This window comes from Rhinatrema bivittatum, chromosome 15 (genome assembly GCF_901001135.1).
Source record: "Rhinatrema bivittatum chromosome 15, aRhiBiv1.1, whole genome shotgun sequence".
Taxonomy (NCBI): Eukaryota; Metazoa; Chordata; class Amphibia; order Gymnophiona; family Rhinatrematidae; genus Rhinatrema; species Rhinatrema bivittatum.
The window spans coordinates 78,345,223-78,358,370 of NC_042629.1; the positions used below are offsets into that span (position 1 = coordinate 78,345,223).

Genomic DNA, 13,148 nt, shown 5'->3' on the forward strand with positions numbered 1-13,148 from the left:
AATTTATAGGCAGGTGCCACTTTCACAAAAAAAAACAAAAAAACCAACAACAAAATCTTTATTGAGAGTTTGATCAGACCCCTGTAGGCCACTACCAGACATATAGCGAATTCACTAATACATTTAAAGGATGTTAATTAGACACATTCTTACTCCCATAGCAACCTAAAACTTAACTAGGAACTGATCAAAATTGAGATGAAGGCAGCAATCCAGCAGAAAGATCCCAGTCTTTTGCATCGAGTGTCACATGTATGATTTTTTACCCACCGGTGAAAAGTTGTACATGTGCATGCGATGCAAAGAACTCCTGGCTCTCAGAGAACGAGTCCGATCTCTGGAGGCTAGAGTGGCAGACCTGGAGGAGCTGAGGCAGACAGAGAGGTATATAGATGAGACCTTCAGGGACATAGTAGCCAAGTCCCAACTTCAGACTGGCAGCCCTGGTGCTGCCTTGGAGGAAGAAGGTCTCATGATTGGAGAGCATCAACCTGGTGTAGCAGGAAAGGATCCTGTATCAAGGACCTGCTCTCCAGGTGATGCACTATCCTTTTGAACTGAGGATATCTCCCCAAGGCCTATTGCACAGGAGGGAAGGGTTAGGTTGGCCGTCATAGTTGGTGATTCAATTATTAGGAATGTAGACAGCTGGGTGGCTGGTGGGCGTGAGGATCGCCTGGTAACATGCCTACCTGGTGAGAAGGTGGCGGACCTCACGCGTCACCTAGATAGGATTTTAGACAGTGCTGGGGAGGAGCCGGCTGTCGTGGTACATGTGGACACCAACGACATAGGAAAATGTGGGAGGGAGGTTCTGGAAGCCAAATTTAGGCTCTTAGGTAGAAAACTTAAATCCAGAACCTCCAGGGTAGCATTCTCTGAAATGCTCCCTGTTCCACGTGCAGTCACCAGAGGCAGGCAGAGCTCCGGAGTCTCAATGCGTGGATGAGACGATGGTGCAAGGAAGAGGGATTCAATTTTGCTAGGAACTGGGGAACCTTTTGGGGAAGGGGGATTATCCCAGGACAAGCAGGATGCTAGTCCTCACATATGGGTGACGTCACTGAAGGAGCCCTAGTGCGGGAAAACTTTCTGTCAAAGTTTCTAGAAACTTTTGACTGGCCCTGTGAGGCCACTGAGCATGCCCAGCATGCCATGATATTCTCTGCCACAGGGGTCTCTCTTCAGTCTTCATTTTTCAGCGCTGCTATAGGCATCACGGGACAGGAGCCGTTGTGAATTTCACAACAATTTCTGACTGAAAAGTCACCATAACTTTCTTTATATTCTTTCTCATTGGAGTCTCTCGGGGTTTTTCCACTGGCTGGTGAGTACCTTGGTCTCATATTTTGCTCTTTGAGTAAAACAATCTTTTCTCACGATCTCTCATATTTTCATCGACGGCCGTCGACTTAAAAATGGCTACAGGATTAAAAAAATGCCCTGTATGCAACAGAACAATGTCTATCACCGACCCACACTTAGAGTGTGTCATGTGTCTCGGTGAGAAGCATGATGTTAAGAGGCATGGGATAAACACTGTGGATCCCTAAAGGCTAGAGGATGGGAAAGAATGAAAAAAAGCGTGGGGGTAGTGGGCCTGGGGGTAACCTGCACGGAACGGCAGTTACTGCCCTTAACAGAATCATGGGGGCAACCTGCACGGAGCGGCAGTTACTGCCCTTAACAGAATCATGGGGGCATCCTGCACGGAGCGGCAGTTACTGCCCTTAACAGAATCATGGGGGCAACCTGCACGGAGCGGCAGTTACTGCCCTTAACAGCAGGCATGGGGGTAACCTACATGGAGCAGCAGTTATTACCCTTAACAGAATCAAGAGGGCAACCTGCACAGAGCGGCAGTTACTGCCCTTAACAGAATCATGGGGGTAACCTGCATGGAGCGACAGTTACTGCCCTTAAACATAAACATGGAGTAACCTGCATGGAGCGGCAGTTACTGCCGTGGGAAGCTTGCTGGGCAGACTGGATGGACCATTTGGTCTTTTTCTGCCATCGTTACTATGTTACTATGATCCAGGCTAATTACTGTATTTTCCGGCTTATAAGACGACTGGGCGTATAAGAGTTTGGGATATACTCGCCGTATAAGACTACCCCCTTCCAATTTTCTATATTTTTTGATGAAATCAACATTTACAGCAGGAGGGAGTGACTCGAGGAGTGAGGGCGTGCTGCCCGATTGGCCGGTGGATTGGCCAATCCACCGGCCCGATTGGCCGGTGGTTCATTCTCCGCTCCCTTGCTCCCCGGCCAATCGGGGAGCGAGGGAGCGGAGAATGAACTTTTTTACAGCATCCGGTAGGGGGGAGGGAGTGACTCGAGGAGCGAAGGCGCGCTGCCCGATTGGTCGGTGCTGGGCAAAAGGGGCTTGCCGAAGCAAGCCCCTTTTGCCCAGCACTGGCCAATCGGGGAGCGGAGAATGAACATTTTACAGCATCCGGGGGGAGTGACTCGAGGAGCGAGGGCGCGGAGAATCAATTTCTACGGCGTCTGGAGGTGAGGGTGAGTGACTCGGGGAGCAAGAACGCATCGGCCAATCGGGGAGCGAGGGCGCGGGGAATCCACCAGACACTGTAAATTTGGATTACCAGCGCATAGGACGCACTCCTTATTTTTCACCTATTTTCAGGGGAAAAATGTGCGTCCTATACGCCGGCAAATATACGCCCTATAAGACGATACCCAGCATATAAGACGACCCCCGACTTTTGAGAAGATTTTCAGGGGTTAAAAACTCGTCTTATACGCCGGAAAATATGGTAGTTAGTTCAGCCAATAATTAGTACTTTTTTCTTCTATCTTCTTTTGCTAGTTTTTTCTCTTTTTAAAATACCATTTCAAATTAAATTGAGACACTTTGCAATTGATAGTATCTGTTTTTGGGGACTGCTGGCAAATGTCAGCAACTCATGAGCGGTAATAAAGCTGAGGCAGAATTAAAGAATGGGACATATTTGGAATGTATGATGTTTTATGAATATCGGTATATAAAAACAAATAAAGTACATCAAGGTTTACTTTCTGTTGCCAAGGATAAATTGAAGGAGAGTGAGTTTACAGATTATGGGGCTCAACAGCAAGGCTTCAGGAACCCCTCTGGAGGGCAGCAGTGATACAGCTACCCATCAAAAAAGAGGCAAGACGTGAGATATTAGAATAAAAATAGGGAGGTCAGTAAAAAGCCTCTGATGATACACCCCAAAAACCGACACTCGTACCCCTGAGAGGTCATACTTGCATCCAGAAAGTGAACACTTATACTCTTAAGTTCCAGCATGTGCATCCTTGAGAGGTGACACACTCTAAGGCAGGGGTCGGGAACCTTTTTGGCTGAGAGAGCCATGAACGCCACATATTTTAAAATGTAATTCCGTGAGAGCCATACTAACTACAACCCCCCACCCTCCTGACCCCCTCCCCCCCCAAGACCTACCAAATTAATTTACTACAACGCCCCACCCTCCTGAACCCCCCCCCCCCAAGACCTGCCAAAAGTCCCTGGTGGTCCAGCGGGGGTCCAGGGCTCGCAGACAAATCTTTAATAAAAAAGTAAAAATCTAACAAAAACCCCCACCCTCCTGATGCCCCCCAAGACCTCCAAAATTAATTTACTACAACCCCCCACCCTCCTGACCCCCCCCCCCAAAGACTTGCCCAAAAGTCCCTGGTGGTCCAGCAGGGGTCCGGGAGCGATCTCTTGGACTTGGGCTGTCGGCTGCCATTAATCAAAATGGCGTCGACGGCCCTTTGCCCTCACTATGTCACTGGGGTCGACCATTGGCAGCGGTAGCCCCTGTGACATAGTAAGTGCAAAGGGCCGTCGACGCCATTTTGATTAATGGCAGCCGACAGCCCAAGTCCAGGAGATCGCTCCCGAACCACTCTTGAACCCTCGCTGGACCACCAGGGACTTTTGGCAGGTCTTTGGGGGGGGGGGGTCAGGAGGGTGGGGGGTATTGTTAGATTTTTACTTTTTTTATTAAAGATTTGTCTGCGAGCCAGATGCAGCCATCAAAAGAGCCACATCTGGCTCGCAAGCCATAGGTTCCTGACCCCTGCTCTAAGGGCTCATGCCCAAACCCCTGAGAGCCAACACTCATAGCCCCTCATTTCCAGCACTCATACCTCACAAGCCAACATCCTGTCCACCCCCAAGTTTCAGCACTCATACCCCTAAGAGCCGACAGCCAACACTCACTCTTTTAAGAACTGATGCTTCACCCCCCAAAACCAGAACTTGCATTTCCTGAAATGATGCTTGCAGCTCCAGCCCCTGGTATCTGGTACACTCCCAATACGTTTTTGCACTTGCACCCCTGAGAGCCCATACTCTTTCCCTAAGTTTCAGTGCTCACACAAATTTGGAAGTAAAGAGAAGTGTGAGGCCATTTAGTCTGACTTTGGAGGTAAGTAAATTAATGGAATTACTGCTAAAATAGGAAACTGCAGGTTCTGGAATCCAACAGATTACAGGATTCAAGACAGCACTAGAGGTGGGTCTTATCAAATGAATCTGTTTGGTTTCTTTGGATAACCAGCATTGGATGAGGTGAGAGTGCTAAATATCATGTATTTGGAAGGGCTTTGACATGGTTCCACATAGCAGTTTATAAACAAATTGAGCATCTTAGTTATGGGCCCTAAAGTGTCTAAGTGGGTTAGAAACTGATTGAATAGGAAGGGTAGTGGTAAATGATGTTCATTTCAAGGAAAAGGGAGTATCCAGTAGTATGCCACAGGGATCAGTCCTCAGTTTTGTTCAACATTTTTGTTAGCAATATTGCAGAAGGGCTATTGCTTTTGTGGATGATACCAAAATCTGCAACAGGGTAGATATCAAGGAAGGCGTGGAAAACATGAGGCAGGATCTAATAGAGCTTGAGGAATGGTTTAGAGTCTGGCAGCTAATATTTAATGCTAGAAAATGCATAATCATGTGTATAGGTTGCAAAAACATAAAAGTAGTGGTACAGTATAGGATGTGACTTTCTATGAACAAAACAGGAGAGGGATCTGGGGGTTAAGAACATAAGAAATTGCCATACTGGGTCAGACCAAGGGTCCATCAAGCCCAGCATCCTGTTTCCAACAGTGGTCAATCCAGGCCATAAGTACCTGGCAAGAACCCAAACACTAAGTAGATCTCATGCTACTGCTGCCAGTAATAATAGTGGCTATTCCCTAAGTCAACTTGATTAATAGCAGTTAATGGACTTCTCCTCCAAGAACTTATCCAAACCTTTTTTAATCCCAGCTACACTAACTGCCCTAACCACATCCTCTGGCAACAAATTCCAGAGCTTTATTGTGCATTGAGTGAAAAAGAATTTTCTCCGATTAGTTTTAAATGTGCTACTTGCTAACTTAATGGAGTAATCCCTAGTCCTTCTATTATCCGAAAGTATAAATAACCGATTCACATCTTATCTTATCGGGTGATTTTAAGATGGCCAAACAGCACCCAGGCTGCTTGGATGCATAGGGAGATGTATAGCCTCAGTAAAAATTTGGTAATATTGCCTTTTAGGTCCCTGGTGAGACCTCAATTGGAGCATGTACAGTTCTGGAGACCACACATTCAAAAGGATATAAACTAAATAGTCTGTCCAGAGGCAGCTATTAAAATGGTCAATGGTCTTCATAATAAAAATGGGGACAAACTTAAAGATCAAATATGGTATACCCTGGAGGAAGGTGAAAGGGGAGATAAGATAAAGACATTTAAATACCTCCAAGATATCAATGCAGAGAAAGTGGACCTCTTTCAATGGAAAGGAGGCTCTAGAACAAGGGGTTATGGGATGAGGGTAAAAGGGGGTAGACTTGAGTAATTTAAGGAAATATATTTACAAAAAGGATGGTGGATGCATGGAACAGCAAGGATAGTATCTGAATTCAAGAAAGCATGAGACAAGCATAGGGGATCTCTGAGGGAGTGAAAGGGACTATAAAGCTGAGCAGGAGATATGGATGGCCTGTATGTTCTATGTTTATATGAGAGTTGTCACTCTCACTCATTCTCAAATCACTCTGCATACTTTGCATTTTCGTTAGTGCAAACTCAGCAGGTACTTTGTGCCTGCGGGGTGTGACCAGATCAGATTTTCAAAGGGAGCTTGCAGGTATGTATGCATGGACCTGCAGCCTGCCTGGACAGTTAGATTATTGCTCCTGTCCTTTCATTCAGAGACTCAGCAGCAGGGCTCCTGCACTCCCTAGCCAGGTAGAAATGACACTGTTCAAAGGTCAGCAGCCAGTCATGAGTCATATCATGGAGAAACCTTTTGCACAGTGCAGTGAAAATGAAGGAGCAGAATGATGTTATTAGGCCAGCAGAGATCATGAACTGATGTTATTTAGTTCTTTTACCTACAGGATTGACAGATGAGGAGATTGAAATAGCTTTGCAGCAGTCGGGCACTGCCATAGATGACTCCCAGTCTTCGGGGCCACCTGCCCACATGGTACCAATTCAGCCACCACATCTCATAACACAGCCATATCGTGAGTAATCCCTGGATCCATTTTCTTTCTCTGTTATTGACATTCCTGAACCTAGAACTTGCCTGAAAGGATTTCAGTAGAAGAAAAGAATCATCCTTAGTTCTAGGTCTCACTAGGAGCTCTGACTGGCCATTCTTCACGAAACATACAGAAAATAATATGGTTCAAGTATGGAGTGGGTGGGGGATGAGGGGAGCAATGAGGGTATGCACACGGCTCAGTATGAGGTGAAGGGAATGCACACCTGCACTATGTCTGGGGTTTCTGGATTGTGCACTCTGGCTGGGCGCTGGGCCTGGGTCTCTGGATTGTGTACTCTGACTGGGTGTCTCTGGATTGGGTCTGGTATTGATCAGCTTGTGTCAATGAAAGTGAGATACTGGTCCTTGGTAAATTGGAGTCCTTTGATTTAAACACAGGGAGGGTCAATATTCAGCTGCTGAGCAGCTAGTTAAGTTAGCCAGATATACCTATTCGGCTAACTTAACTGGGATATTCAGTGGCACAGCTGCACCACTGTATATACCTAGCTATCTTAAAGTTAGCCAGATAGGTATATCTGGCTAACTTTAGATCTGCCCTACAGTGCGGCTGGAGTTAACTGGTTAACCAGCTAACTCCGCTCTTCTCGGAAGTGCCTATTGCCCACCCCTGGAATGCCCTTGGGTGAGAGTTTTAAAATCTCAGTTTGGCCATTTAGACAGATAACTTTTCAGTTATTCGTCTAAATGGTTTTAGAATATCTACCCCAGAGTATTTTCATCAGTTTTTTTTTATTTATCTTTTTGATTTATATTCCGCTTTTCAGGCATTTCAAAGCAGATTAAATTCAGGTATTGAAGATAATTCCCTGTCCCCAGTGGTCTCACAATCTAAGCTCCTGATTCATTAAGATATTTTCCCATAGAGACAGAATGGGAGAAAAACCGTAGTGAATCAGGCTGTAATTTTGTACCTGAGGCAATGGAGAGAGACGTGACTTGCCCAAAATCACAACGAGCGATGAGTGACATTGGGATTTGAACCCTTGTTTTCCCTGGCTCATAGCCCACTGCTCTAAATACTAGGCTATTCTCCCAGGACAAGCAGGATGATAGTCCTCACATAGGGCTTCGTCCAGTGACATCACCCATATCACGGAAAACGTTTCTGAGCATGCCCAGCATGCCATGATCCCTGTGTCCACATGGGTCTCCCTTCAGTCTCTTTTTTTCCGCGATGCAGTTTGCCTCACGTTTAGGAGCTCTGTGAGATTGTTCTCTCAACTTTTCCTCACGAAAACACTTGAAGTTTTACTTCACAAATAATTTCCCTACACGGGTCTCCCTTCGCGTACATTTCATCGGTGTTTGGTGAGTACTATGCCCTGTTTTTCGGTCAATTCCTGTCACCTCACTAACTGTTCCCCCGGGTTACCAACCAAATAGCGGCCTTCTTTTCACCCTCTGTCCACCCCACGATACCCGCGAATGTCCCTGCTGCGAACCTCCACCGGGTCCATCGGGGCTAGAGGGATTGGGACGTCCATGGTTCCATTGCTGCCAGGGCCGCTTGCTCGACGCCCTCATCAATGCCCCTGCTGATTCCATCGGTGCCTCGGGTGATGCCATCGGTGCTTCCGTCGATGCCTTCGTCGATGCCGTCGATTCCACCGTTGATGCCCTCGACTAAAGCAAACGCTCCATACTTCGGGTTCTAAACCAGAGCCCATTGTAATCTTTGGCTGACAATGCCATCCGAGACAGCGAGGGCATCTTCCTCTGTGCTGGAGAATGACCGGGCCAAGCACCGTGGGAATCATCGTCACCGACGCCATACATGACATCGGTGGCATCTTCCTTGGTGCTGGGGAATGACCGGGTCAATCACCGAGGGAAACATTGTTACTGCCATGGTAACAGTCTGCGCCGACGCCATTCTTGACATCGGTGGCAGTTAACTCAGTGCTGGAGAATGACCGGGCCGAGCACCGAGGGAAAATCTTCGCCCGCACCAACGTGGTTCCGCGTTTGGTGCTGGCACTGATACCGCACCAGCATCAATGTCCATTGAGTCAGTTGCGAAGCAGGCCTGGGTACAAGAGTCTCCATGCTCCTCTGCACCCAAGGCACCGAGGCGTTCCCCACTGACACCGGTGCCGGGTACTGAGCCAACACAGATTCATGTGGAAGTGCCAGTAACACCTAGCCTGTCTCCCCCTGTAGCTGCGCTACCTATACCAGCTTCCAGGGAGGAGCTGGGCGTCCTTGTCCGTCAGGCTGTCATCAATGCCTTCCGGAATCCACTAACACCGGAGCCATCGATATTCGCACTGTTGTGGCACCTACCAATGACAGCCTAAGTCATCAATGTCGACTCGTCCTTCTGAGCCTCCACGGACACCTATACCTATCCTGGGATCCTTGAGGGGTGATGGGCATTCTAATCCTGCTTCGGCATCGATCCCATCAAGACCTAAGTTAAGGACGTGTCTGAAACCATCCCTTTCGACCTGGTCACTAAAAAGAACCAGAAGTTTTGGGAGGTTCTAGGTCGTAATATCTTCCAAGAACCATATTGGTGTCACATATTGCAATTTACCAGCTATGTTTGACACAACACCAAGGGTCCCTCTCTGCCATCCACATGAAATTCGAGCAACATGTGATTGCTTCGAAACGTCCTCACGTTGCCAGCAAGAGGACTCCATACTAGATGGTAACCTGGCTTACGGCCTCTGATTTACGGCCCGAAGTCCAAGATAATCTAGTTGATCTGCCATGCACCACAGATAATCTCTTCGTGCACAAGCTCCAGCAGATAGTGGCTCAATTGCAAGACTGCCGCGAGACCCTGCAATAGCTCTCTACGTTTCTTGCAAATCCTCCCTCCTCGGCTAAAAACCCAGCGAAGAGGGATGCTAGAAGGACTTTTTACTGCTAACGCGTGAGACCAACTGGTATCCGGATCACACCAGCTCCGCCAGTCGGGAAGGCTTCTGGATTTTTCTACCTTGCCAGAGAACAGAACGGTCCACCCCACTGAGGACCAGGGCTTGGGATACCGTTCCTTGGACACAACAAGGCAGAAATTTTTAATCCCACTATTTCCTACTTTCAAAGAAATAGGCGACCTCCACCCATCCTGGACCTCAGAAATCTCAATTTCTTCAGAAAGAAAAGTTCAGAATGGTGTCTCTCGGCACCATGCTTCCCTTATTACAACAAGGGGGTTGCCTCTATTCTCTGGACTTTCTATATGCTTCATAGTGAGTCAATAACATTTTCAATACCAAGTTCTGCCATTCGAACTAGCTTCGACAACTTGTGTTTTTCACCAAATACCTAGCAGTGACTGCCGTTCCTTTCCCGGACGACTGCCTAACAAGGAGTCAATTCAAACAAGGAGCTCTAAATTCTCTAAGACTCACTATAAATCTAGAGCAGATCTGGGCCCTACAGTTGCAACGGCCTTCCTGCCCAACAACCGCACAGACATCCTATCAAATTGTCCACATCTCTGCGCTCATGCAACATAGCGTCAGCCCATCAAATCTTTCTGTTATTGTTTGTAAGGTTTTGGGTGGACCCTTGGACACTGACCACGCCCACGGGGGAAAGTCCTGTGAAGGGCCACAGGTCAGGCTCAGCTTAGGACACACAACACAGATAGTTCCCTATATGTACAAGGATCAGTCCAGAGAAGTGGGTTGTGTATCCCTACCAGCAGGTGGAGTCAGAGAACAATTAGAACTTTGGGCACTGCCATATATACAAGAGTGCCACCTGCAGTCCCTCAGTATTTCTCTGACTCCAGCAGCTGGAAGACAGGCTCCTGCAGTCTTAGTTAATTTTTCAGTTTAGTTAGTTAGATTTTTTCCTCCGGGTTTTTTTCTTCAGAATCGCTTCCTGAGGTGTTAGGCACCTTCGTGGGCCATCCCTCAGTCGAAGCCGGATGTCCGGGGGGTTGGTTACCTCTGTCTGGGTTTCGTCCGTCACCACTCAGAGTGTGAAGACCAGAGGCTCCTGGCTACTCACTTCTGTGGCTGCTTTCCCAAAGCTGCTCCTTCGACCCTCTCTGTTCTACAGGACTCAGTAAAGTAAAAAAAAAAAAAGTAAAACTGAGTGAGACTTCCTCTGTGGTTTCGAGCTGAGGTAAGGGGTTGGGACAGCCAGTCTTGCAGGCACTTCGGGGTGTTTGGCAGCCCTCCGGCCCCCTTTCCCTCTACTCCCGGGGCTCTGGGTTGCTCTGAAGGGACGGGGTAAGTGTTTCTTCGCCAGCCAGTTTTTGGCGCGGCTCACCGCGCTCGGCAGCGCGACTCGTTGCAGTGGGCCTGTCGACATTTTTTTCTATTTTTTCCGTTCCTCCCCTCAGCTCCTGGGCTGCGTGGCTGCACGTTTTTTTTCAAGGGGCCCTCGCTTTCTCTCCGCTCTCTGTCAGGCGTGTGGGCACGAAGGCAGAATTTTGTTTTGTTTTTTCCCTCCCTTATCCTTCCTAGGGATGGAGAGTTCATTGGGCCCTGAGCCCTTCTCCTGGGACGGGGGGGGGGGGGGGGGGGGCTTCATGCCAAGGCTCAAGGGAGGAGGGATCCCCTCCAGTCTTAGCCCTTGTGGCGGAGGACAGCGCTGGGGGACTGGGTGAACCGGCTCCTCAGGATCCCATTCTGGCAGATGGAGACCCGGAGGGGTTTTCACCAGAGTTTGTCTTGTTAATGCATCAGGCTTTCCTGGCCAGAAAGCAGGCGGGCTTCAGGAGGCAAATTTAGTCAGTGGGTCTTTCCGAGCCGCGGTTCAAGAAGGGTCTACTCGAGGAACAGCAGGCCCACAGGGGAAGTGATGGACCCCAGGGGCCGCAGACGCCTCCCCCACCCTCCGGAGTTCCGGATCCGGGTTCGGCTCAGGTTCCGGATTTGGTTCCTGATCTTGAGGACCCTGATCAAGATGCTGCAGATGATGATGATTTGCCACCCACAGAAGGGGATGATCCCAGCGTGGTCCGTCTTTTTAAGCGGGAGGAACTACGACCCCTTATTCCCCAGGTGTTGGAAGTTCTGGGGCTTAAGATCTCTCAGGAAGAATCAGATAGTGATGGGGTTAATCCGGTTCTTGATGGAATACGGGGGCCCACTTCGTCCTTTCCACTGCCTAAAAAGGTTCGCAAGTTGGTGACCCGCGAATGGGACGCACCGCGGACGTGGGGCTCAAGTTGGGCAGAGCTATGGCCAAGCTCTATCCTCTTTCAACAGATGTCTTGGATCTTCTGAAAATTCCGAAGGTGGATGCGGCGGTTTCGGCTGTGACAAAGAAGACCACTATTCCGGTAGCGGGTGCTGCCGCTTTAAAAGATATGCAGGACCGTAAGCTGGAGATCCAGTTGAAGCGAGTCTTTGAAGTAGCTGCATTGAGTCTTCGGGCCACGATCTGCGCCATCCTCATGCAGAGGGCATGTTTGTGTTGGGTTCAGGCCTCTAACACCACTACAGGAGCTGGCAGTGGTGCTGCCTTGGAGGGCGCTCATTTGGAGGCGGGCATCGCATATGTAGCAGATGCACTTTACGACCTAGTGCGAACTTCAGCGCAGCATGGATTCTGTAGTGACTACGCGCCGACTGCTGTGGCTGCGCAATTGGTCAGCAGATTTGTCTTAAGGGTAAGCTCCTGTTCGGTGAGGAACTGGAGCAGTTGGTAAAGCTACTCAGAGAATCTAAGGGGCATAAGCTCCTGTTCGGTGAGGAACTGGAGCAGTTGGTAAAGCTACTCAGAGAATCTAAGGGGCATAAGTTGCTGGAAGATAAAAGGCCCACCAGAAAGGTGTTTCCTTTGTGGCCGTGTTTTCGGGATTCACGCCGATTTCTTTCCAGCAGGTATTCCTCGCCTTCCACGTCTAAGCAGACCTCAGGACGGCAACAGTCCTTTTGAGGGGGTCGTCGTCCCGGCCGGGATTCTGGACGCCTCGGGACAGGAGGTAGTAAACCCCCCCAATGAAGCCATGAGTCCCCATTCCGTCGTCGAAGCTGTCGGGGGCAGATTGTCCAGCTTTTACACGGAATGGGCAAGGATCACCTCAGACCATTGGGTCCTGGAGGTGATCAGAGAAGGCTACGCTCTAGAGTTTTCATGTCCCGTGCAGGAGGTGTTCGTGGAGCCCCGCGTGGCGTGGCCTCGCACAGCAAGCAGAAAGCGGTACGGGAGACCCTGCAGCGCCTGATCCAGCTACAGGCCATTGTCCCGGTTCTGGAGGCAGAAGAGGATCGGGGACGTTACTCGGTTTACTTTGTGGTTCCCAAAAAGGAGGGCACGTTTCGTCCCATCCTAGACCTACAGAAGGTGAACCGTTGTCTCAGAATCTCTCGTTTTCGCATGGAAACACTGCGGAAGGTACTGGCTGCTGTTCGGACGGGGGAGTTCCTTGCGTCCCTGGATCTTATGGAGGCTTATCTGCATATTCCGATACGGCTATGTCACCAGAGGCTTCTACGCTTCAAGGTCTTGGGACAACACTTCCAGTTTCAGGCCCTTCCATTTGGTCTGGCAACGGCTCCTCGAACTTTCACCAAAGTCATGGTGGTGGTAGCAGCCTTCCTTCGCAAGCAGGGGATCCTGGTCCATCCATACCTGGACGACTGTCTGATTCGTGCCAAG

General features: G+C 49.1%; 1 protein-coding gene across 2 annotated transcripts in view; it reads left to right on the forward strand.

Annotated features, from left to right (window-relative positions):
* PEX14 (peroxisomal biogenesis factor 14) overlaps positions 1 to 13,148 on the forward strand; it is a 200,302-nt gene that overhangs the window by 159,512 nt on the left and 27,642 nt on the right. For both annotated transcript variants that reach the window (XM_029579134.1, XM_029579136.1), the window contains exon 4: positions 6,400 to 6,528. In XM_029579134.1, the coding sequence (XP_029434994.1) occupies positions 6,400 to 6,528 (129 nt within the window). The remainder of the gene's footprint in view (positions 1 to 6,399; positions 6,529 to 13,148) is intronic.